Consider the following 26,441-nt stretch of genomic DNA (forward strand, 5'->3'; position numbering starts at 1 on the left):
AATCATCTCCCATCTCAGTTGGGTCCTAAAAATCTGTCCTTTGAAACTCGTTTCATTTCTCATAGTGTTTCCATTACTCTTATGCCTCGTATTAGTTTTCTTTCTACTCTATCTCAGCGTGATACCCTTCTCATATATTGTCTAGTGAACAAACGCAAGCTCCATCTCTTGTCTCTAGTCTTGAATTTCATGCTTGAATATCCCGCTGATCCTTCTAGTCTTCCATATGGATTGCTTATCACTCACATTATGTAGTTCTTTAATGTCAATCTAAATGATCATCCTCCTCAAATGGTGAAGCAATGCTATGATTATAGAGCCTTTTTTAGTATGGAATATGCTTGTATTGATGAAGTGTCATTTCTTAAAAAGGATTCTGAAGTCCCTCTGCCCTTAGTATCCTACAAAGCTAAACCTTCTACCTCCTATGTCCCTCCAGTTCCTGATCTTTCTACTGAAATCCTTGCAAAATTGTTGCAATGGACGAAAAGCTGGGGACTTTCAAGGACATTCTTATGTCCGCTCAATTTCAAATGGACAAGGTTTGTGAAGTCACCAACAAGGCTAGAGCTGATGTTGCTCGACTGCGTATGAAGCTGGATTTGGTTATCAAGGAGGGTGTAAAAGTTGCGCAAAATATTAAGACTTGCACCACTACTATTACTGATACCATCTCTACCAACTTCACTACCATGCAGGAGGCAGTTTGCAACACCCTCACTTACTTCCTTAGGCATTAGACTGTTTCTTTTGAATTTCCCTTTGAAACTATGTTTTGTTTTGTCTGGACCTAAGTCCAGTTGACTGTTGTTGCAGCTATATGCTGCCTGACTGAATGTTTGTTTCTGCTCTGGTTAGATGCTAGTTGATTAGTTTATATGGCTGTTTAGTATGATTGCATGTTTAGTGTCATCTGTCTATTTTTGTTATATTCTTTTTGTTGATGTCAAAGGGGGAGATAATAGAAGGAGGGGGAGCAAGCAGCATCCAAACCACTTGATCAAATAGGGAAGTTAACTACTTTGCTCCTAAATTGTCTGTTGGTGGTTATTCTTTAGGCCATTGTATGGACCTTATTTGTGAGTTATGTTTTTGATTAATAAAAAAAGTTTTATTTATATTTCTTATTATTCTATTGTTTTCATGTTACATATAATAATATATATCCCTAGTTAATCATTTATAATTTGATTATAATGATATAAGACTAGTATGAGCTTAATCGATATTTATGAGATAATTATGTGTACAGTACAAATTAAACTCATAGGTATTTGTTAGAGAACAACATATTGGATAGACCCGTTATGGGATCACTACATGAATCAGTCATAAGTGATTCTCAGAATAGTTATGTCAATTAATTGTCACGACGCAAAACACGGATCGTATGGGCACCTACTCAATCCTACCTGGTAGGTGAACCCTTCCCAAAACAATTTCTACCTTCGCACTGAAATAAGAAGAATAAATAACTAGTCATTTTATAAACATCATTCTAGGAAAAAGAAGTTAACAAAAGAATATTTCATTCAATAACCGTTTCCCAAAACTGGTTCTAGACTCGTACAAGAGCTTCTAAGATTTACAACTCGGAATGAGTACAACACAACCTAAGTATATCCTCTGTCTTAGAATGAAAGTTAACAAAAGCTTTGGAGTGGCCACCGTGAGATTTTCGGAAGCTATTGAAATCTCGAACATAACCTGTAACAACTTTACACTCCAAATAGGGTGTAGCAAGAGTAGTCTCAGTACAACACATGTACTGGTAAGCATCATAGGCCGATAACGATTAAAAAACACCTATATAATAGATAGAAGTCAACAGGTAAGAATATTAGGCAATCAAACGCAATTATGGCATGCTCCGGTAGTGGTCCACAACAAATAATTACAATATAGCAATTATCTTAGATCATGGGCTTAGATACAACCTTCTATTCCTCAGTCTATAGCTTTCTAACTACAAACTCATAAACGCATACCTTGTCCCAACTCAAAGATAGAAAGGCCTTGCTATGTTCAATTCATATCCTAAAGTCATATTTCTAATCCTCAATATATGTTCTCCTTACCAAGAATCCTACCACGTAACTTAACAAACCTTTAATGAGCATTAAACAACTAAGGAGTAGACAATAAGGAAATCACAATGATGTAAATGCAGTGCACATGAATGGGAATGTATGCAATGCAATGGTTTTAATGTCACCAACCGTACACACATGCTACGGACAAAAATCCTCCACATCTCGATAGTCATGACCCATAAGGGACCTGCGAAGTACATGTACCAGTCACTCCGCACATAGCCCAGAGATGGCTTCCATATCAAACCTGTCCACAATCTCATATGTTCCTTTCTCACTTATCATCACCAGTACCAATCACAGTCCGTATTAGTGAATCATGTAAATATGTATGAATGCTATGCATGATGTCAATATCAAGTGTAACAATCAAATAACATTCATGCCTCTACATAAGCACACATCACAGTACCAATCCTAAATCAATGTTCTTTCCTTTATCGATGATAAGTGACAAGATAAGTGAGAGATAGATGCATTACAGACACAACATAGAAAATGGGCAACAAGCCTAACACCTCACACGTGGCAACAAGCCAAATCACAATAAACAAAGCGACAAGACCACAAAGTCCAACAATGATATCAACCTAAGAATATCCATCCCAACTTCATACCCGAAGGCTTTCATGCTTTCTCCGTCAATCACTAGCTTCTACACATGCTTCGCTAATTGAATTCTAACCAAAAGGTAAATAGGGCAACAAGTCCAACATATATCACAAAGCGTAAGACCAATCACTCTAACAAGCAACAAGTGCACATGGTCACAACAAAGACGGCAAGTTTAATATCATAAAATGGCGACAAGCTACACATAAACAATACCAACCTAGAATATCCATTCCTACACCATGTTCGAAGACCTTTGCACGCTTTCTCCATTAATCTCTACTAATCACATACGAAATCCTAATCGGAGTATAACTCAAGTAAGCTGTAACCTACCTCGAAGCCGAACAAGTACCACGAACATCCACTTAAACTTCACCTTCTATTTCGGGGAGAATGCCGAGACGGGAGGGGTCTAGGAAAGGAAAGTAACTCGAGTAAGCAAGGCGTTAAGAATATATCATTTGCTGTAACCCAAGAAAGATTCTAGAACCTAATGAAAAGACCCCGGGCCTACAAGGGTCAAATCGAAACTTCTCCTTAAACTAGTCTACTAAGTTCTCCATTACTTAATAACCTAATTTTCATAGTTATCTAAACCCAAACAAGCCGTCGATTCCTTTTATCTTTTAAATGTCCAATTTTCAAGAAGAACCCTACACTAACCTACGTAAGAATTCAAATCAAGGGTTAGAGAGTTAAGTAACAATTGTTTCCCCAAGCTATACCATAGCTTTCTATCCCAATGAACCATAAAATTAGTTAATGACACTAGTTTCCACCTAGGGTTCATAAACCATTAACCCTTCTCCCCAAAACAAACTTTCCACCGTGAAAGCCTTGAAAGATCTAAGGTGAAATCACAAGGATAGGATATGGAACTTACCCCCAATGGTCTACCTTGAAAAATCTCTCTCCAAGGGCCTTCCACCAGCCCCCTAGGTCAGAAAATGAGGGGGGAGTAAATAAGCCTCGAATTTAGCAACAAGATATTAAAAGGGCTTGCTGATTTAAGAGATCCCGCCCCGACGGAGGGAGGCTCCCTGAGGCGACCTCGCTTCGGCATACAAATGATCAGCTGATGCGAACCCACTTAAATTGTTGTTTTCCACTGAGGCGAAAGAAATGTAGCCGGGGGGGGGTCGCCGACGCGGCCCGTCGGGGGCGCGAATTTCTACAACAATGAATCCTAAGTTGGTTTAAATTTACCACCCTTACCCAGAAATGCCATGCGTAGAAGCCATGGTGCGAACCCGAACTAAGGTATTTTAGGAAAAAAGATAAAGTGGGTCCATAATGACCAAACGGGTCGTTACATCATATACCAATTAAATCACCGTTCGTCCTCAAACGGAAAGTAGCAGAAAGGAGAATGCAGAGTCTGGGAAGGAATCCAAACACATAGCCTTATAAGGATTTCTTCTCGAATGCGCAGAATGATCACCTAGTACGACACTATATCCCATGCCCCAAACCTAATAGTACTAGTCCTCGTTAGCGAAGTAACTTTCATCGTGGGAAATCCGAACCATATGCTAGAACACACATGTTGATTTTGTAACTTTTGAAAAGGGAGCGATCAAAAATTTTCAGCTCGAATGATAGTAGAGATGATTTGTGCCATCGGTCATATCGTTGTAATGTCGAGAGGTTCGATACATCTTTTAAGCACTAGAAATGGTGTAATACCGTGGTGGGGTTCTTGTTCACGCATTGTCAGATATCCTCGTTTGGCTAGTCGATACTCATGTTTAAAGCAACTTCATTTTTCTAAACGGGTTTGAAAAATTCTGGTTATTTCAGTAAAGAAACACACGAAATGAAAAGGGCTATATGTTAAATTCAAATTTATCCATCAACTTTTGAAAATCGATTTGAATCACTTTTAAACCATGAATACTACTCGAAGGAAATGGACCTAGCAACTTTCGCTTGACCCACCTTTATAGATTTCACCCCAAGGACCCCTATTTTCTTATTCATTTTCACGACACAAACCCTAGACGCATTGATCGATGCTCGCTCTCTCGTTATCATCTTAGGCGGATGCGCTAAAGTGCTACCGCTAAAGCTCAAGTCTTGGTTAAATAAACACAGTAAGGACCAACCTTACAACTTCCCACATCCAATTCAAACACTTCCCCTATCCGAATTTATGCCCTCCCTTCCTAAAATTACACCCCTTAAACTCCCTATCCCTCCTTATTGAACTCCTCCCTACCCCCACCTTTACTCCAACCTCCAACACAATACAAGGACATTTAAAATTTGGCAGAAATTTGAGAGGCAAAAGTGGGTTTCCATCAACTCCAAACTCTACTCCGAATCTTCAACACAAGGTAAGTACTCACTTTCCTTTTACTCTAGAACGATCTTTTGGCTATAAATCTAGGTCCATACATGCCTAAACGTTGAGGAATTTGGGTAATGTTTCAATTTTTGCAATGTGGGTTTTGGTGGTGGGTAGTTAGATAATCCGAAGATTTGGTTGTTTGTTTAGCGTTATAAAGTGTTCATCACTGTGTAATGCAATAGAATTGATTGAAATTTAGGTTGGGAACTTGAAGAACAAAGGGGTAGGTGTTCATGGTGCTTGGGGATAAAATCCTTAGAATATGGGGGTGTTTTTGGAATCATGTTTTATGAAGTCTAATGGCCATGCATGCTTGAATATTAGATAATCTATCGGTAACACACTAGTTTTGGGTCCGAAATTGGGAAAATAATTTGGGGATCATTCTGGGTTGTTTGAGGTAGACGACAAGTCCGCCCTAAAAATAAAACTCATTTTTCAAAAAATTGTTCAAACGTGCCTACATCTTAAGTACCGATGCGAACATAACGGCGGTGAGGAATTTGATGGGATGCGGAGGTTCAATCGTCAACGCAGACCCGCCTCCGCGTCCTCCTTACGTAGATGCAATATTTACAGCAATAACACCATCCGCCTACGCGGACACTTATTCGCGGAAGAAGCCTATTAAAGACGTGTAGAGAAACAAATATTTATAAAAAGGAAAGCTTCGCACTAGTTGAGAAGACTATTTTTGGATGGTTTCTTGGCTTGATTGACATATATTTAAATACTAGACATGGCGTAATTATCGAAATGGCGACTTAATTGATTGATGCAGGTACAAATTTTGGATTTATGTCTCAAAACGAGGGAGGAAATGCTGCTCCTAGTCAAGGGAATGTCGGAGGGGGCGGTGGCAAAAATTATGAAACCCACCATTTCATGTCTTTATTGTTTTAGCATGTAGATAATATATTAAATGGTTAAACTTAATTAGGCTATCAAAATGTTTTTGAGTCTAAGGCGTAAGATGAGATTATAACATGATGGGGAAATATGATGTCAAAATCTCATAAATATCTAAAAGTTACAGGTGACGTAATTGATAAAGAGTTATCTACCTAAATAATATAATTTTGAGTGACAGCCAAACCTGTCTTACAATTATATGAAATATGGATTTTAGCCTGCTATGTAATTTGCAATTATTGTAATTGTTATATTAATATTGAGGGATATTAAATAGTGGGGTTTTCATGAAATATAACTAAATTGTTCATATTTTAATGTAGATCAATGACTTCAAATAATAGTTCCACACTAATGACAATTTGTTTCGAGAAGGACAAGCTTAAATGGACATAACTTTTGATCTGGTTCATAAACTTGATCCCATGTATCTCAAGAAAGAATGGAAGTCTATGTTCTAGATGAACCTATCTATATATACATCTCGATGCATCTAGGGTTGTAACCACAGTACAGAAACAATCGATGATTATCGATGTTGGTTGTCTCATTTGAATAAATTTTGTGTCCCGAACTTTATACATGGAACACATGGATACCTATGGGATAAATATCCATCTCAAGGAGACATTAGTAGTATGCAAGGCAAAGAGAGTATGAGACTATGAAATCCCTTCATTTTGCAAGATGGTTACTTAAGATGCATGTTATCCCTCAATTTTTTGAAGAGTTTTTGAAAGTCTTGATTGATCATCTTAAAACACTTGGTTTCCCACTTAGCTTGGAATTCTCCACGAATTTGATCCTAAATTCATTGCCTGATAGTTTAGCATAGTTTGTCATGAACTACAATATGAATAATAGAAGTCCATTGCCGAGCCAAGTATGAAGAAATCCCCTAAGCATGTACTCATGGTCAACAAGGGAAAGGGGATGAAAAAGATAAACCAATTATTAAGGCATTAGATATATACCTAAGGTGCAAGCAAATGCTAAACCTTAAGAGAAAGTTCCATAAAAAATAATTTTTTTTTTTTTTTTTGCATTTGTTCAATGAACAGGTCATTGGAAGAGGAATTTAAGCTTCTATCAGGAATCAACAAGAAGGAAAAATTGATACTCTACATCTCCAGTATTTATGTTATAGAAATTAATTTGTCTACTTCTACTTCCTGGGTATTAGATACTAGATATGAATCACATTTATACAAATCTCACGGTAGGCGACTCAAAAAAATTCATAAACAAGTAAAAACGAAAATCACTATCTTTCAAGGTATAATGGAGCAAAAGTGGAAGTGTAGGAACCTATAAATTTTTTTTGCCCAATGGGATTTTGTTAGAGTTGAACAATTGCTTTTACGTCCCTACTATGAGTAGGAATATTAGTTCAGTTTCTGTTTTGGACGATGGAGGTGTTTCTTTTCTTATTAAGAATAAGAGATGCTCCATTTATTATGATGATTTGCTTTATGGTATTGCTGATTCATAAGTTGGTCTTTACATCTTAAATCTAGAACCACCTAACAAAGGTGACATCTATAATATAACTACTAAGAAAATCAAACCTAATGATTTGAATCCAACCTATTTGTGGCATTGCCGTCTTGGCCACATAAATAAGAAACGCATCTCTAAACTCCATCAAAATGGACTTTTAGATTCATTTGATTATTGTGAATCTTGCTTACTTGGAAAGATGACAAAACAACCCTTTACTGGACACGGTGCAAGGGCTAGTGACTTATTAGGCCTAATACATAGTGATGTATGCGGTCCATTAAGCCTACAAGTTAGGGGTGGATATCAGTACTTCATTACATTCACCGATGATTTCAGTAGATATGGCTATCTCTATCTAATGAAACATAAACATGAATCCTCCGAAATGTTCGAAGTTTTTCAGAATGAGGTACAAAATCAACTTGGCAAGACTATTAAGATACTTTGATCTGATCGAGGTGGCGAATACTTGAACCGAGAGTTTGATCACCATCTTAAGAATTGTGGAATTATTTCACAACTAACTCCACCAAGAACACTTACGTACAAATGGTGTATCCGAGATGAGGAATCGAACTTTATTAGATATGGTTCTATTTATGATGAGTCAAGCAGATCTTCCTTCATCCTTTTGAGGCTATGCCTTAGAAACTGCAGCGTTCACTTTGAACCGAGTTCCAACTAAAGTGGTTGAAAAAATACCATATCGGATATGAGAGGTTGGGAGAACACCTAGTTTATCTTTTCTTAAGATTTAGGTTGTGCAAAGAGATATTGGGGGGTGAAACGACAAATTTCGATAAGTTAGCATTACCGAGGAATGACCGACAAATGTTTTTTGTGGGATATCATAAGGAAACTAGAGGATATTATTTTTATAATTCCTCCGAAAACAAAGTGTTTGTTACTTTTTAATGGTATTTTTTGGAAAGAGAATTTATTTCCAAAAGAACCAGGGGAGAAAAGTAATTCTCCTTGTTGTTTCTGAGAACCACATTGCTTGGAACCGCCAATGGAATCTCAAAAGGTTCCACAACTAGTTTTCTGGATCCCGTTCAAGAGACCGAGGGTCTTTCGAAAACCGCCTCCCTACCTTCCAAGGAACATGACATGTGTTGCAGAAATATAGATTACTCATAACAAACAGTTGTGATGTATTACTCATGGATCAACATGAGCCTACTACCTATCACAACAATGGTCTAAACCAAGATTCCGAGAAATGGCAAGATGCCATGAAATCTGAAATGCAATCCATGTACGACAATTAAGTTTGGAACTTGATTGATGCACCTAGAGGAATAAAAACCATTGGGTGCAAATGGGTTTTTGTAACGACCCGTTTGGTCGTTATAGTCTTTTCGGCATTTTGCCCCTTTTTTCGAGCTTGGTTAGCTCATTTTGACCTGAGGGGATCGTTGGCACGCTTCCCAAGGTATCTAGATTGGATTCGGCCAACGTTTTTTGAAATATGGTCTTAAAGTGAAAAAGAGTTGACCCAATGTAGACTTTTGGGTAAACGGACCTTTTTCAAAAATTCGTCGATTCTGAGAGGTCCACATGGTCGTTTAGAACTTGTGTGTATATCTGGTTCAGTTCCCAATGCACTCGAATTCATTTCGGTACTTGGGTTGGGAAATTGAAATGAAGGTATCTGGAGTTGACTCGGTCAACGAGACCTCCGTTGGGAATTTTGAGGCCACAAGAGCATTCGTAGTGTGTTTTTATTTGTGTCTATGTGTATGGTATGTGAGCATATGGCCTCGTAAATTAGTCAAAAAATCAGATTGAATCATGAAACTTGGGTGGATTTCTGGTGTTTGGTGCCTGCTTTGGCGACACCCGCACCGCGGCAGCGATACCGCTGGACCGGTCACCCTGCCGCTGGAGCAGTCCAAGCCAATTGGGCTTGCCGCTGAAGCTGTCAAGGGACCGCTGGAGTGTCTCTGCTTGGGCGGTCCTAGCGTCGCCAAAGCGGGTGACAAGCAGTGAGTATAGTTAGCGAAGTGTTAAAAGCCTTTAGTCCCTCATTATTTCCCATTTCGATATTTGAGCTCTTGGGGACTGTTCTTAGAGATTATTGGAGAAAACTCTTGGAGGTAAATCTTGGTAATCCTTTTACTATTTCATTAATCCTAATCATCATAGATTTTCGTTTTCCTTAGTAATTCCTTAGTCATGGAAGATTGAAAGTGGGTTTTGATGAATGTTCTATCTAAGCTTATTAATGATGAAATTGATGGGTTTTATGCTAGATTTTGATGAATCTAAGGTTGTTAATCATATATCTTCCACTATTAGAGTTAAATTCTTGAATCAAAGAGTTAGAGTTTATACTCAAAATTAGGGGTTTTACTTCGAATTCGAAATTGGGGGAATCCATGACTTAAATTAGTAATTAGTGTTGGGTTATGATCACCTAGTGCTTAATTTGATATTTTGCTTTCGAATTTCCCGTTTTGACCTTGTGGGCCCCGTTTTTCTAAATTCTAGGGTTGGATTTGACTTAAATTGAATGGTAGAAATAATAGTATCATTCTTCATGATTTCTAATCTAGATTTCGAATATGCCTAGACTTCTTTGATCTTGAGGCTCGAAAGGGCAAGGCAAAGTAGTTATTTGTTGGTGTTTGTTGTTCGGCCATCCAGGTAGGTTATGGCTTACCCTTAGTGAGACTTCGTATAGCGAAGCATCTATTTTGATTATATCATCGGAGAAAGCATGTAAACCTTCGGGTATGAAGTTGGGTTGGATATTGTCTTAGATTGGGCCCTATTGAGTGATTGGAGCTAGCCACCCGATTGTGTTGTGATTTGTTTGGTTCTATTGTGTTGGCTTGATGCTGCATGTTGCTAGTAGATATTGGACTATGTTGTTTGATTATGATTGTGATATTGTTAGCGTTGTACGACCATGTTGGTACTTGTGACACCGATATATTGTTGGCACTTTTGTTGGTACTTTGATATTGATATTGAGCATGATTATTGATATTGATACATGCATTGCACGCACTCTCATTCTCATTATTCATGATATACTGTTGAGACACTGTTGGTACTTGATGAAACATTGTGATGATCTGAGCTCGGTTTTTAAATTAGAGTGACGTGAGAGTCCGATATCCAATGATAGTTTCGGAATCGTGGATTGAGTGAGTGCATGGACTCCGCGGGTCCACCAGGGTGGTGCCGGTGAGAACCCCCCGTGGGCAAAGATTCGAGGTCCTGTCTGTCTGTTGGGCAAAGATTCGGGACGAGTGGCACTTAGACTTCGCGAGTCACCTTAGGTTGTGCTACCGAGATGTCGATATTTTCGTCCGGAGTACATGTGTACACACCGTTTGCATGGCATTGCATTGCATCCATCCATTATTGCATTACATTTCATCATGTCTTACTTTGAGATGTTTTGGTGTTGTACTTGTGATGTTGGATTTGAACTTGATATATTGAGACTTGGCACATTTGGGATTAGATGCTCTACTTAGGCGATGACGTGTACTTGGCTTCGATTATGTTTGATTTATGCTTTGTTGGTTTTCTGCCTATCTTGCTTTATTGTTTGAATTGTGTTAGCTATGCTTAGTCCGCTTATGATGCCTACCAGTACCGTTATTTTGTACTGACCTGCACTTGCTGCATTCCTTTATGAATGCAGAGTATCAAGTTTGGTCTGCTTCCGTCTCACGTGGTTGATAGTCACTTCAGCATTTTCATCGAGTTTCCAGGGTGAGCGCGGTTGTTTGCTACCTTGAAAACTTCTCTATTATTTGTGTCCTATTCCTATCCAGAGACATAGACAGTTATATGTATTATTATTCCAGACTTGTATTTATTCCTTTTAGATGCTCTTGTATGACTTAGACTACACCCAGGGGGTACTTTTCTTATTCCGCACTATTCCTATTATATAATATTGTGAGACTTACATATTTATTCTTTTCCACTTGCTCGATTATTATTTATGCCTTTATTTATCGTTGGGTTGAGGGTTCGCTTACCAAGGTGGGAAGGTAAGTGCCCGCACAACTTATGTCAAACTAGGTCATGGCAACTTTTAAGAAGAAAATTGACATGAATGGCATAGTACATACCTACAAAGCTAGACTTGTTGCTAAAGGTTTCAGACAAAATCATGGTATAGACTATGATGAAACCTTTTCACCAGTTGCAATGCTTAAATCCATAAGGATTTTCATTGCCATTGCTGCATACTATGATTATGAGATGTGGCAAATGAATGTTAAAACAACATTCCTTAATGGGAATCTGCTTAAGGATGTGTACATGACACAACCTGAAGGTTTCATTAATCATGAGAATTCTGGAAAGGTTTGCAAGCTTCAAAGATCCATTTATGGATTGAAGCAAGCATCTCGAAGTTGGAATCTTCATTTTGATGAAGCAGTCAAACAGTTTGGATTCATCAAAAATGAAAATGAACCTTGTATATACAAGAAGGTTAGTGGGATTGCAATAGTTTTCCTTGTGTTATATGTCGATGACATATTACTCATTGGGAATGATGTCCCTGTCTTGCAAAATATTAAGATGTGGTTAGGAAATTCCTTCTCAATGAAGGATTTGGGAGATGCTGCTTATATCCTTGGGATAAAGATCTATAGAGATAGATCTAAAAGGTTAATCGATCTGAGTCAAAGTACTTACATTGACAAAGTGTTGAAAAGGTTCATCATGCAAGATTCCAAAAGAGGAGTCTTGCCAATGTCCCATGGAATTCATCTCAGCAATAGTCAATGTCCCATGACACCTGATAAGCGAGAACGCATGAGTAAGATTCCTTATGCTTCGGCTATAGGATTTATCATGTATGCCATGATTTGTACTCGGCCAGACATCTCATATGCATTAAGCATGACGAGCAAATACCACGTATCCCTATGGAAAGTCACTGGACAAGGGTCAAGAATATCCTTAAGTACTTAAGAAGATCTAAGGATGCATTCTTGGTTTATGGGAGGTTTGGAAGAAGAGTCGGTCGTGAAACTGTTGCCATCGGATGCAAGCTTCCAACCGACATAGATGATTTTAGTTCGGAATCGATACATGTGTTTGTGTTAAATGGAGGGCCACTGGGAAGAGTAAAGCACCGTTGTGGGTTCTACAACGGAAGAGAGCCAGAGATCGGACGGATGCGCTCTAAGGGGAGGTCCGTATGGATCAAGAAGTTCATCTCTCGAATTGGGAGTAGTCCCAACATTAATAACCCTCTGATCTTCATAAAACGACAATAACGATGCTATTTCACAAGCTAAAGAACCTACGTCCCATCGTAGATCCAAGCACATACCGTACGTTACTAGCTTATTCAAGAAATCGTTGAAAGATGAGATGTCAAGATATGCAAAATACCAACCGATGACAATATTGTTGATCCACTGACCAAAGCTCTTCCATATGGCAAGCATGACTTACATGATAGGTCAACGAGTATTAGATACATGTTTGATTGGGCCTAGTGCAAGTGGGAGATTGTTGGTGGTTATGCTCTAGGCAATTGTAAGGACTTTATTTGTTAGTTATGTTTTTGATTAATAAAAGAAGTTTTGTTTATATTTCTTATTATTATATTATTTTTCATGTTACATATAATAATATTTATCCCAAGTTAATCATTTATAATTTGATTATAATGATATAAGATTAGTATGAGCTTAATTGATAATTATGTGTACGATACAAATTAAACTCATAGGTATTTGTTAGAGAACAACATATCGATAGACCACATGGGATCACTACATGAATCGTTGTCATAAGTGATTCTCATAATAGTTATGTCAATTAATCCTCATACCCGAGATTATCACAAGATCTCTACATAAGGAACATTTTTTTTGACATTCACAAATGTTATCTTTAACCGGATAATCATAAAGTGTATGATTGAACATAATGTGAACTATGTGGAGGACAGTGATTATTCAAAATGGAATTTGTCCCTCTCTTTGAGAGAGGTATCTTTTGGGCCCCTCGATTAGTAAGACTGAGAAATGCATGGCCGTGCTCAGATTAACTGAAAGAGTTATCAGTATTGATCGAGAAATTATATTTGAACAATATAAGGATGACACTATACATGTCTCATGTTCGAATTAGATATCTTGTGACAAAAGGACTATGACATATGCTATTTAATTAGGTTATTACGAACTTTAAATTATTATTACTTGGGTTAGTCATAATGTCTTGCTAGAGACCAATTATGATTTGTGAAATTAATATAGAATTAATTCTACTGCCAACGTAATATAAACCTATTGGGTCGCACATCAAGAATGTGATGAACGGATCGGGGTTATTTTAGTAAATTTATATATATATATATATATATATATATATATATATATATATATATATATATATATATATATATATATATATATAAATTCGTTCGTTGTTGCATTATTTAGATAACGTAATTAATTTATTTTATGGTTAAAATATAATTCAAATTTATATTTATATTATTGGATAACTATAGATATAGATAATGCTTATCTAAAGACTGAAATATTTAATCAAGTTAGGGTTCCTAATTAGTTAGGATCTTAATTAATTAGATATCCTAATCAGCAAGGACTCTACATGAGATAGGGTTCGTATTATTAGGATGAATGTATCACCATTAATAGTGAGAGACATTAATATTTCAGTATACAAGAAACCTTTTGCATAGTTATTTTCGAAATAACTATGACCTAAATTCTATTAGCCGACTTAAGCTCTGCAACCAGAAATTGTACCCCAGAACTCGAAGCTAGCACTTTGTCTCTGTTTGTGATCATTCGTGTGTGGTACTGGTAGAGGTGGTCGTTCGTTTTTTAGCAGCACCTACAGTTCGTTTTTGGCAGAAAGTATATCGAGGAATCACGCATCAAAAGGTAAGTGATCTGATCCTTTTGTCGAATTGATTGAAAGACATGGATCTTGTATAGGGATTAAGCAATAAATTTTATATTCCGCTGCTATTCTGTACTTGAGATTGCAAGAATTCCCTTCATTGTCATCATAAAAAGGGGGAGATTGTTAGTTTCATGACTTAGTGATGACAATTTCATCTGTGCAGAGAAAATAAGTTAAGCCCAGATTGCAATACATGAAGTCAAGGCCCAAGACGAATGAAAGAAAGATGGTCTAAGGGCAATCAAATAAAGCCCACACACTGAAGGCTGGACAAATCCACTTAGCTGTCATATGCTACTAACACAGAAGATGCTGCATATCGAGAGGAAATATTCTACAAGGCTTTACAAGGAAAGAATATCACTGCATATCAAAGGAGAATATCTCATGAAGCCTTACAAGGGAAGAAGATAATTGATGGCTCTCAGTCAAGACGCATTAATCAGAAGTACCAGTTATTATGGAAGAAAATCAATATAGTACAAGATGAAGAATAAATTGAAGAAAGGAAGACTTTGCAAATCCCACGCAAGAAAGGAAAGAAGGTTAAATGGTCACATCTTGGATTGGAAGATTACTAAGTTCACCCTTATTCTCGGAAATATCAATCAATTTCTCTTTTCAAGGATCAAAACTCTTGGGTTGCCTTCTCTGTCAAAGAGCCAAACGTCTAAATTTATCAAGTATTTATAGGCTCTACTCGAGACGAAGAAAAATATACATTCGTCTCAACCTTCTCAAGTTCTTGCTCTACTATTCATAAACAATGTATTTCTGAGTGATTCACTGTGTAAATAAAAAAGAGAGGAGAGATAAAATTTCGTTGGTGAGGCATTCTGTCAAAAGATTACCAGAGTTTGAGTGTAGACATAGGAGCTCCATTCAAACAAATTATTGTACCAAACCAATTTACAAAGAGTTGCAGAGAACACACTTGCAACCCAAGAGGATTGGAGTAGGATCTACATTGGATCCGAATCAGTATAATATATTGTGTGTCACTTACTCTCTGCATTAATTAAGTACCAGTCGACTAGCTTACAGTCCACTAACTGAGTCAAAAATTACAATTCACAACCCACCCCCCCCCTTTCAGTTTTATCTCTACTGGTTCTGGGACGTATTGCAAGAGAGCAATTGACTGCTGCTGCGTAGTTTGAATGTGTGTGTGTGTTGTGTGTGTGTGTGTGTGTGTGTGTGCCAATCCTCTGGTGAGGAGGCTGGCCGCTGCTGCCATTGCCGGTGAAATTTGCCGCAAGAAGTATTTTTTAGGGTTTTGCTAGAGAGAGCGTTGTAGCCTCAACAAATAAGTCACTCCTCAGGTTGCAATCCAAACATTATATTCTTATTTTAAGTTATTCATACTTATTTTAATTCGGAAATTTCAGAAAATAAGTAGCACAATTAATACTAAGCAGAAGGGTGAAAAAGACATATTGAAAGCAGGGAAGGGAAGGAAAATATTATTCAAATATTAAGGTCCCAACACATCCTTTGTCTGAAATGTAAATACTAATTCAAAACATTTCCCATTTCCAGAATTTTTCTTTTCTACCTTCCTCCTTATTGTAACATACACTAACTACTGAGACATATTGTTATATGTAAACAAATAGACTCAAATATCTCTAAATCTACGTGAGGTACTTCTCATATCTTCTATTTTTAAACAAAAAAACTGCACCTTTCATATCTCAAACCTAGTACAACTCTATGAGATCCTGGTTTTCGGGGATTCCATTTCGATCTAAACCCGAAAATGCTGATAGAGGGAGGACCAATATATACAGTACAGCCGAATCCGAGTTTGCTGCTCCAACCATTACAACAAGGCTTCAAGACTACAAGCCTGAGACATAAATGCTAAAGTTTCATCAAATTGACGAGGAAGGCTTTTCTGGCGAATCATCTAGCAAAACAAACAAGGAAAGGGGTCGAGTTAACTGATGAGTGCCTTTTAGCCTCTCAGTTAAGTTCGGTAGAACGTGGATCACCAAAACCAGAAGTCATAGGTTCAAAATCCCAAGTGTTGTTCAAAGGAAGCTCGAATAATCCTTATTGATTCACTCAGGACCTCATTCCTTCAACTTTTTGAATGGAATACTTGAGTTCTTTCTGAATGTTCAACCTAGAAGGTGACATAACAATGTCTTTCCAAACTGAGCCAAATTGATAAGCTGGATGAGGGTTCTTGTAAAGTTCATAAATGGAGTCCGCTCCTTCATTCAACCTCCCTACCATTTTCACTACATTTATCTCATCAGGGTCAACTAACAATGTCTTGTCTCTATCCTTCCATCCTATCAACTTTTGTAAACACAGCACTGGTTGTTAGTAATCCTTTTAGATGAAAAAACAACAGGAATGTAGTAGACAAATGAAAATTTATTGTTGTATGTACCTTAGGGGGACCTTCCAAAGTGTTAGTTGAATATAACCTTGCATTATCCACTAGTTGACAGTATGTATTGAATGCACTAGCAAATCTCTTGTGTGATTTCAGTTGTGAGTTTACCCGAACAGCTCTTCTACACATGATAGCTCTCCTGCAAAGAGACGCAAACAAACTTGATTCTAACAGAAGAACATATTTGACCCCTCCTTTTTACTAAGTTATAGTAACACATCTTCTCCATTTTCACACAAGAAATAGTTAGGAGATTTACCTTATGCCTCTAATGACAGCTAAATAAGCATCACAAACAACTCCAACCAACTCAATTCTATAGGGTCTAGTCCCATTCGTTTCCTGTTCTTCATCAATCTGTTCCCAGTAGTTTTCAGTTACGCTTCCGCCCTCCTCTACTTTGTAACCAGCACCCATTCGGTAACGTCGCCGGTGAACATTTCTGGCCATGGTTATGGTCTGCACCACAAAGGGTATCCATGAGAATGTGCCATCCATTATCACATCTCTTCCTTCATTCAGTGCTGTCACAAGCAGTGATGATGCTGCATCTGTTGATGACTGATGTACCTAGATGAAAATATATATATTTTTTTGAATATTTCCTACATGAAAATATATATAGTTAAAAGGCTAAGGTCCAATAGCATTGAAGTTATATCTTTTGTTAGATGAGGTCAAGAAGGACTAACAAGCTTCTAGACTGGCAAGCTTTTAAAGAAAGGGCACATAAGCAAGTCCCAGATAGAAAAGGGAGAGGAAAGTGAAGTTCTAGCACAACAAAAGTTACATGGTATGAGCGCTTAGACGTGTGACGTAACCTAGGGGACAAATTCGTGAGTTCTGTTGGCCAAAACGAATAATACATACTGTGAGGTTGGGTTGTGATTTGATTTGAGTACAAATGAATGGATTTAAAAGATTATCTCTCCCTACTCCACAGTCAGCAACTAGACCGGCCATTAGAACAGAGATGCAACTTTTTCAAGGGATTTGAGCTGAGGGGAAAGAAAGGGGGGGGGGGGGTGAAGGAATCAGAAGCATATAATAACCAGTTCAGCTGTTTGAAGCATGTCATGATGTCCCCTAGAGCTAAGAGCTTTGTAAATGACATCTGATTCTTTGAATGCATCTGCTTCTATCACAACAACATTAGCTGCAGCTCCAAGCCAAAATGGTCTGCGTGCAAATTTAGGTAGTCACTGCATTAGATGTCTTCCAAATAATATAAGTATGTACAAGCACTGCATTGAAACCTCATTAGAATCTTACACATATATACACTCACAAATAATGACGTTCTTACTCTTTGAGAATGTCCTTGAGCACGGTGCTTTTTCCAGCGCCCATGCCACCACCCATAAAGAGGAGGACAGGGCTTCTATCTTTGTGAGCCATTGGAACCATCACATCTGTGCACTGGGAATCATCTGAAGAAACGAGTCCTATTGCTTTCATCTCCTCAACTAAGGTAGTAAGAACTCTTGCAACCTTCAGATTCTTTGTCACCCTTTCAAATCTTTGTTCCCTTTATTACACACAAAAAACATGAATGAATAGTTAGTGATATGTACCACTTCAGCAAAAGTAAAGAGAACAGCATGATTTAATGGAATGCTCTTCTGCTAATCTAGCGATTTGCAGTACTTTTAGACCAGCTAGGGATTACTAAAATTACACAAAATCTTTAAGGATTTTAATATTATCCAAAAGGTGACCAACATCATACCTTACCGTATCATTGATCACAAAGACCGTAATCTGAATAATAACAATAAAGTTGGCGCCATGGATGAAGCACCAAACGCACTGGAACTCGTCTTAACTAAATCAGGTTGGAACTGACTAGAAATCTATTTATGTGGAGGTGAGTTTCCCCATATCACAGCCTCACCCTAAGTTTGCTTAAAATACTGTATCCAAGTGCTATTCATGTTGTAACCATCAAAATAAACAAAAAATCAAACATATTTTTAATATCAAGTGAAGTGACTTAACTTAGAGAGTTTGGAGTTCTATTGCACTACTGCACGTATCACGTGATAATAAGATTTGTCAATCAGATAGAAGGTACTCAATTGGTCGGGATACAAACAAAACATCTAATTGATAAACTAATATGTTGGGAAATGTGGAAGGCTTGACATAAGCATGCCCAGAAATACGAAAAGCCGGACTGGACAAAAGTTTGCGAGAAGGTACACATTATAGCATTGACATATTTAAGAACTCATAACTCACTTAGGTCATTTACAGATCAGAGCAATACTCTAGATCACAAGAGAAAACAAGAGGATGGAGATAATCAAAGCTACTATGGTAACATGGAGAAATCGAGAACATTTAACAAAATTGTGATGGACAGTAATGACAAACAACCAGAATGGACAGAGGAGGAGTGCCAAAGGATGCAAATTAACTATAAAAGCTAGCGCTACACCTTTTGGCAGAGTAAGCAGTTAAACAGAGGACGCAAAAGCGATATTTTATGGATTGCAATGTGGAACACTTCAAAATGAAGACATACGGAAGAAATAGTAGATTTAATAATGTAAACACATTATCTTACGCTCTCCATATTTGTATATGGAAAACTCTCGGACTTGGTGAAATGGTCATGAGGACATCGAGAGGATACAAATTCTAGTATCTCAAACAAGGGAGAAAATCAACAGTGTTCTAGGGAAGTTACCAAGGTTGCAGATTCATTAACCGACTATAACAGAGAATTATATTTTTACTTTGAGAACTGTGGCGTATTACCAATAAACTACCTATGGACTTCTTATGTAGATGGGACTCCCGTCAATCTTTCAAATTTAGAGCATCTGAAAATAAACCGAATGATGATTCATAACATTTTTTGCAATGAGGATTACTTATTCCAGACACAAGCAAAGAGGAGGTACGACTTCATGACATCCTCGTATAAGTATTTACATTTTAACTACCAATATACATGTGCTGCTCTGCCTAAAACCCCGCCGTGAAAGGGAACTTTATTTCAAAGAAGTACTATTAAACCATATGATCCTACTAATAGAATTGTTTGAACTTACCCCAATAGGCAAACATTTGGATTAGCCCTAAAAACTGAATATCTTTATGATGGCCAGCAAGCTGACTTATGAATGAAAGAGCAAAGCAGATGTTAGGATATAAGAGATATACCTCGTAGCAGCCATGACAATGTTTTGGAGCTTCTTTTTGGGCTCAAAATGATCAGCACTCAATACCTGAAAGGAAGAGAATAAGATTGGAAGCTGGTCAACTAAAATACCAACTCAAAATTTTGTTTTCATGGGGTTATAATACATGAAGTATGGATCTATTTTGATTTACCTGGCTCATCATATAAGGAACATGAGTCCAATGGAAAGCAAAGTAACTAAGGATGCATCTCTCAAACTCCTCAACAAGCTTTATAAAAAGAGAATCAGCATCTGGTTCATTAGAAAAATAGCTGTACATATCTTCTTCACACCCTCCTGATTTTATTATGTATTCAGTAGCCAGCTTGCACAACTGTGGACATTGTCTCCTATCTGCAAATCCCATTTGTCTAGCTGCATTCATATATATGCATATGTTACGCTATATGACATCTCATCTGAAAACTTTTAACTACTCTCGCCATTTCATTTTATACGATCCGGCAAGAAGGTTAAGAAAGAAACCAAAAGTACCTTTAGTTTTTATAGTTTTATACATGCCGTGATACGTCTATAGGTATAAAATTAAAGCATATCATTAATGATGAAAGAGTTAATGGTCAAAAACACACTTGAACTATCACTTTTTCGCGAGTTTCACAACTCAATTATCAGTTGTTCCCTTTTCCTACCTGAACTATCACACTATCTACTCAACTAGGTGTGTTTTAATACATAGATGGTGATAGAAAAAGGGAACAGCTGATAGTATTGGATGTGAAACTCTCGAAAAAGTGATAGTTTATGTGTGTGTTTGACCATTATCTCATGATAAAATGGAAAGTATAAAGTTAAAGATTTTTCAAACATAGAAAAATGTCATTCTTTTTAAAATAAACTAAGAAAAGAAGCGACATATATAGACGAAGTACTTATTTACGGTTTCAGCATGCCCCTCACATGCGACTTGACTCATTTTCCTGGACTAAAATACATGAAGGTCACGTTTAATTACTTAATTATATATGCAACAATATATGGGATCCTAGATAGACGAGTTAAAACACACCTCGAAGCTGACTAGACCAACCATTAGTTGTTCCTTTTTCCTATCTGAACTATCAACTAGGCTTGTCTTAATACATAGATGGTGGTGAGAGTCAGGTAGGAAAAGGGAACAACTGATAGTTGCGTTGTGAAACTCGCGAAAAGTGATGGTTCGGTGTGTTTTTATCATTATCTCTAAATAGAATAACAATAACCAAGAACCAAAAAAATAGGAAAAAGAATTAATAGAATAATTACCTACATAATGGGAAAACTTTTCAAACTTGAGGGCCTGCCCGGTACGTGAAACTTCAATACGAGGAATGATTTTCTGGCTTCGGAATTTCTTGAGGCGATAATACACAGCCACTGAAAGGATTAAACAAATCCAAGATGCTAAAAAGATCTGTATATAAATTGGCTTTATATTGATACAGTAATACGAAGGATGATTGAATTCAGGATAACTTTTCATATTAATTCCCATGCAAAAAAGGATTAATTATACAATGCAAAAATGGATTGAGACCTAAGATTAAGGTAAAGATTTAACGAAAATAGCAAATGAGATTCTTCATCTAAATGCTATAGCTTTGCAATTGCTTGTTAATCGTTATGGGACTTTTTTTTTTTCTTGTAATCGGTCCACGTGCTAAAATGATCTGATGAATATAGAATAATCAGCTTTAGTTCTTTTTATTTATGTATTTTACTTTATCAAATTTGCCCCACAAAAGGAAAAGGACAATTAGGGAATATTAACTTTCTGGGAAAAAAGATGTAGGAGTGGGCATTAAATTGAAAAATAAAATAGATTCGAAATATTCAGTTTCGATTTTTTGTTTGATTTTAAAAAATTGGTTATTCACTTAACCGAAAATTGGACTAAGTATTGACAAGAGGTGTTGTTCATGTAGTAAGCACCCTGCACCTACAACTCTTGTTCATGTAGTAAGCACCCTGCACCTACAACTCTATAGTTAAGTCTTGGAAAAGAAAATCCAAGAAAATCTGTTATGCATTTCACGAAGAAAAACCCAAATCATGCATTCAAGTGCATTAACAATTTTTTCCATCTTTCCAATTTTCGTGCCCTCTCTATAGGTCTTTTAGTTGGCATTTGTAGTTCTAAAGAAATTCCAAGTTGAAAAGTTTTCTACTTTGACGGAGACAACAAAGCTTTGTTGATCTCTATTGTTACCGGAACCAAGCTTTAAAGTAGCTGAATACACTCTTGGATTTTTCAAATTTTATAACCTAAGTGCATCCTTAGATTTGTTCACCTCTCTGAACATGACTGACGTATAAATGTCGGGACAGGGCTCTCGACGTACCCGTAACACACAAAAATACATATACGAACCCAGACTCGGCAATGCTCCAGGAAGAAGTGGAGCCCACCAATCAAGACTAGTACCTGGAGGCAGCCTACTGTGGAAGGTCCTCGTCTCGTCTGTCTATACCTGCGGGCATAAACGCAGCGTCCACAAGCAAAAAGACGTCAGTCCAAATAGTGTACCGAGTATGTAAGGCGGAAATGTAACATAATAAACATATAACGCAAGAAGGATAAGAATCAACCTGGCACTTCTGACTTACCAATGAGAATCTAGTATGCTTATCTCTCTATACTATCATAATATTTAACTACATCTATGTACAATACTGTGTCTCTAACTTACTTATCGTCCCGGGTGCTAACGCCTAACCGTGGTAAGCAATCGCCGACCGCGGCAAAGGTGGTAGCTTCCCAACCAGCCGTAGCAGGGTGGTAAATACATATCTGCCCAACCGGCCGTAGCTTGGCGGTAATAACTACCTAACTGGCTGCAGACCAGTGGTAAATATGAATGCATGTGCTGCGGAACGTGCAGCCCGATCCAAATATCCCCTATAGGTACCCTTTATATACTTCTAGTACTCATTCTTTACCTATTAGCTTCTAAGCGCTTCTCATGGTCATCACTTATCCATTAATGCCTACATGATCGCATAAGACTTATAAGCACATTTCCGAGCCATTAGGACTTCTTCCGGATTAACTAAACCTCAAACAAATCCTGAGATACATCATAAACCTCTCTTCTAGCATTAAATACCTCATTAAGGATCTTCTACTAGCTCACTATTCATGTCCTACAAAAAATTCCTTAAGAACACATTTCTAAATTCATTGGAGTGACGTAAGGTCGGTAAACCTCCAATTTATGTTATGGAGCGAACATCATTGGCATATCTCACCCTGAAGGAACAATAATTATAAGGTGAGACCAAAATCTATAACATCTTAAGAACATCAATAATGTAAGCTTCTAGCGTTTCTATGACAGGAATCATTATGGACATTATTTGTAAAAGTTCGTAACAATAGGATCATGCCTTAAGAAAGAAACGGATAGCCTTGACATACCTTTTCGGTCGCCTTAACTTTAACTACTTAACGCTTGTCCTCCCAAGCTCGTAAATCTACATTCAAGAGAATTCATACTATTGTTAGGCTTATCATCATATGCTTGTCTTAAGCCTTCAAATTAGATCCTCTTAGAATCTGCCGGAATTCAGGCAGCATCTCCCCTGTTTATATCTCTAGCCCGAAATCACAATACCAACAAAACAACAACAATGGAAACACCAATATCAACAATATCATCATCAACATCAATATGCTCAATAAAACATCCCACACAATGTTTCCCCAATTTCTCAACCAATCACAAGACTTGACGAAGCTTTAACAACTAAATTTCCATGGTACAATTCATAATGTCCATAGTAAATAATATCCTTACCTCAATCAAGGTTGGTAGAGCTTGAAATCTTATTTATCTTCGGCGGCCTTCTTTGATTCGTCAAGATTCGTTGTTTAGAGCAAGAACTACAAGACCTTATACGCTTCCCGAGCCTAAATCCTGGGGTTGCACTTAATTTGGGCTAAAATTTTATGGAGGAAGTTGGGAGAATGTTCTAAGGGGTTAAGGAAGGTTTGGGGAGGTGGTTGAATGAAAATAAGGGGAAAATACCCTTTTTATATTGTTCTAGGGTCGGTCTCTACCGACCTAGAACTTTCCGCGCACTGTAGCACGCGTGTCGCGCATTGTAGCTGCACGTGTCGCATACTGTAGTTGCGCGTGTCACGCACTGTAGCTGCGCGTTTCTACTCTGCCCGCCTGACTTATAACGTCCATAATTCTCTACTCCGATGTCGTATCGACGGTTTGTTGCGTTGCAAAGTAGACTTCATAAACTTCAATTTAGGCTTTTGCTTTACTTCAAAACTCCTTATATACTAAAAGATATTCGTTCCCAAAGTTGGACAAAAATTGTCCCATCTTTTCTCCAAAGTTCCAACAAACTTAATTTCCTTAATTCACTTGTTCTCCAATCCTTCCACAGCTTACTATATGAACTTAAACCCTCATAACCATAAGATAGGCGCATATAATCTCATATATCCTAAAAGGTAACTCCAGTGTTCACAATTAAAACAACCAACACCTAACGATTCTCAACGTACAAAACTAAGAGGTGTAACATTCTCCACCCTTTAAAAACATTCGTCCTCGAATGTTAAACTCTCAGGGACCTTATGAAAATTTTTAACAGGGTTTCCTCTATAACTATATAACTACCGATCTGTTGACACAGCAATCCAAAATATGCTATGCCACACTGGGCCACTACAAATAATAGTAACTTTTTAGCCACATATAACTAGTAAATATACCTGTATCAGCATAGGGTAGCTGCTCCTGATCCTGGTGCCTAGCCAAAGCGTATATGCGGTTCTGACCACCGCCGGAGCTAGACGCTCCACCTCTACCTCTGCCTCTACTTGCCGATGTCTGAGGGTCTCGTTCTGGGAAACGTATCGAAGGATATGAAGCTGCTACTGATCCAGTGGGCTGAGCTATATCACGTCTATCACCCATCGGGCAATTCTTCATATAGTGATCTGAAACCCCACATGTATAACATACATCAGAGCCCTGACGACATCGTCTAGAATGGGCTCTACCACACTGACTGCATCGTGGAGGGGGAATCCTTATCTGCGCTGAATCTCTCCGATACTGAAAACCCGAAGCCCTCGAATCCCGACCTGGCTCAGAATAAGTCGGCCTCTGTGATGGTAAAGGAATACTGGTAGCGGAAAGTGGGGGCCTAAGACTACCTTTGATGTCCTCTAACTAATTAGAGGATCTAGCCCCTTCAGGCTGACCCTCATTCAAGTACTCAGACTGCTGTCTCTTCTGATCTTCTAGATTCTGAACATATGCCTGGATACGGGCGATATCCATACCGTCAAGTAAAGCAGCTATGGAACAATCATTAATCAGATGCGGCTCGAGTCCCGCCACAAACCGGTGTACTCGATCTTCCATTTCTGTTACAACAGTGGGAGCATACCTGGCCAAAGAGTTAAACTGGAGACTATACTCTCGTACACTTCTTTTTCCTTGTCTACGAGTCAAAAATCTATCTACTCTCGCCTGACGAACCTCTGGTGGCAAATAATGTCGAAGAAAAGAATCTACGAACTCCTGCCACACGGGTGGGGGCGCATTAGCCCCTCTAGAAGACATCCTAGAATTATACAGCCACATCCCGTAATCTGTAGGAAGCTAACTCTACTGACTCAGTGTCTGAAGCATGCATTACTCGCAACGTTCTCAGCATTCCATTTATAAAATTCTGTGGGTCCTCATCTGGTTTTGACCCAAAGAACTCTGGAGGGTCCAAATTGAGAAAGTCTCGGACTCTGGCACTAACGGCTCTGTCACCATACCTGTACCCTGATGCTGGGCCTGAGTGGCTACTAACTGAGTCAACAATTGAAGAGCCTTTCGTATCTCCTAACCCGAGGCATCAGGTGGGGGAACGGGGGGTGCAGGAGTTCTTGTATGCTCCTCTGGAGTGATTAGGGTATAAGAAGTCCGAGATGGGACTTTATTCTGGGACTCGCCTTTCTCTATATCTACCGGCGGTTCCTGCTCAATCCTCCTTTCGGCCACTGCCTTGCCCTTCTGGGCCGCTGTTGCTTTTCTCTTCATAGGCATTGCTGAATTCACAATATATGGTCAGGAAAAAAAGAGAATCCTCATAACATGGTTCTATCACATGATCTAAGACGGGAAAGAAAGTAAATCTTCCTAAATGCCTTGCAGCCTCCTGTTTATAAGTGTGGTGCACAACACACCATAAATAAGACTTTGTTAGACACGGCTTGAAGACTACCCTAGGACAGACCTGCTCTGATACCACTTCCCCCCCCCCCCCCAACCTTGGTAAGGCGTGATTGGCACCCGACATCTTACTGGGGCCGAGCGAACCAAGCTGTAACTTGCATCTTCTATGTCAGGGAATGGCAAAATAAGGCCAAGGAGGCTAACTATGAATATAATATCATGCATATGTATATGTACAATGGACAC

At 38.1% G+C, this 26,441-nt stretch overlaps 1 protein-coding gene across 1 annotated transcript; it reads right to left on the reverse strand.

The window, feature by feature from the left end:
• Positions 1-16,319: 16,319 nt before the first annotated feature.
• On the reverse strand, positions 16,320-21,484 carry LOC132048909 (calmodulin calcium-dependent NAD kinase-like). The gene is made up of 8 exons (XM_059439590.1): positions 21,268-21,484; positions 20,153-20,376; positions 19,982-20,046; positions 18,117-18,338; positions 17,863-17,989; positions 17,070-17,380; positions 16,805-16,949; positions 16,320-16,710 (listed from the first exon to the last, which is right to left on the reverse strand). Exons 1-8 carry the CDS (start codon positions 21,482-21,484, stop codon positions 16,471-16,473), a joined length of 1,551 nt encoding a protein of 516 aa, XP_059295573.1. The 3' UTR covers positions 16,320-16,470.
• Positions 21,485-26,441: the final 4,957 nt, after the last annotated feature.

This window comes from Lycium ferocissimum, chromosome 3 (assembly GCF_029784015.1).
Source record: "Lycium ferocissimum isolate CSIRO_LF1 chromosome 3, AGI_CSIRO_Lferr_CH_V1, whole genome shotgun sequence".
NCBI lineage: Eukaryota > Viridiplantae > Streptophyta > Magnoliopsida > Solanales > Solanaceae > Lycium > Lycium ferocissimum.

Coding starts and splice junctions, on each gene's coding strand:
- LOC132048909 (XM_059439590.1), bottom strand. CDS start 21,484: ATGAAAAGTTATCCTGAATTCAATCATCCTTCGTATTACTGTATCAAT. Junction 16,950..17,069: donor GCTGTCATTAGAGGCATAAG/GTAAATCTCCTA, acceptor GTCTCTTTGCAG/GAGAGCTATCATGTGTAGAA. Junction 16,711..16,804: donor CTTTGGAAGGTCCCCCTAAG/GTACATACAACA, acceptor TGTTTACAAAAG/TTGATAGGATGGAAGGATAG.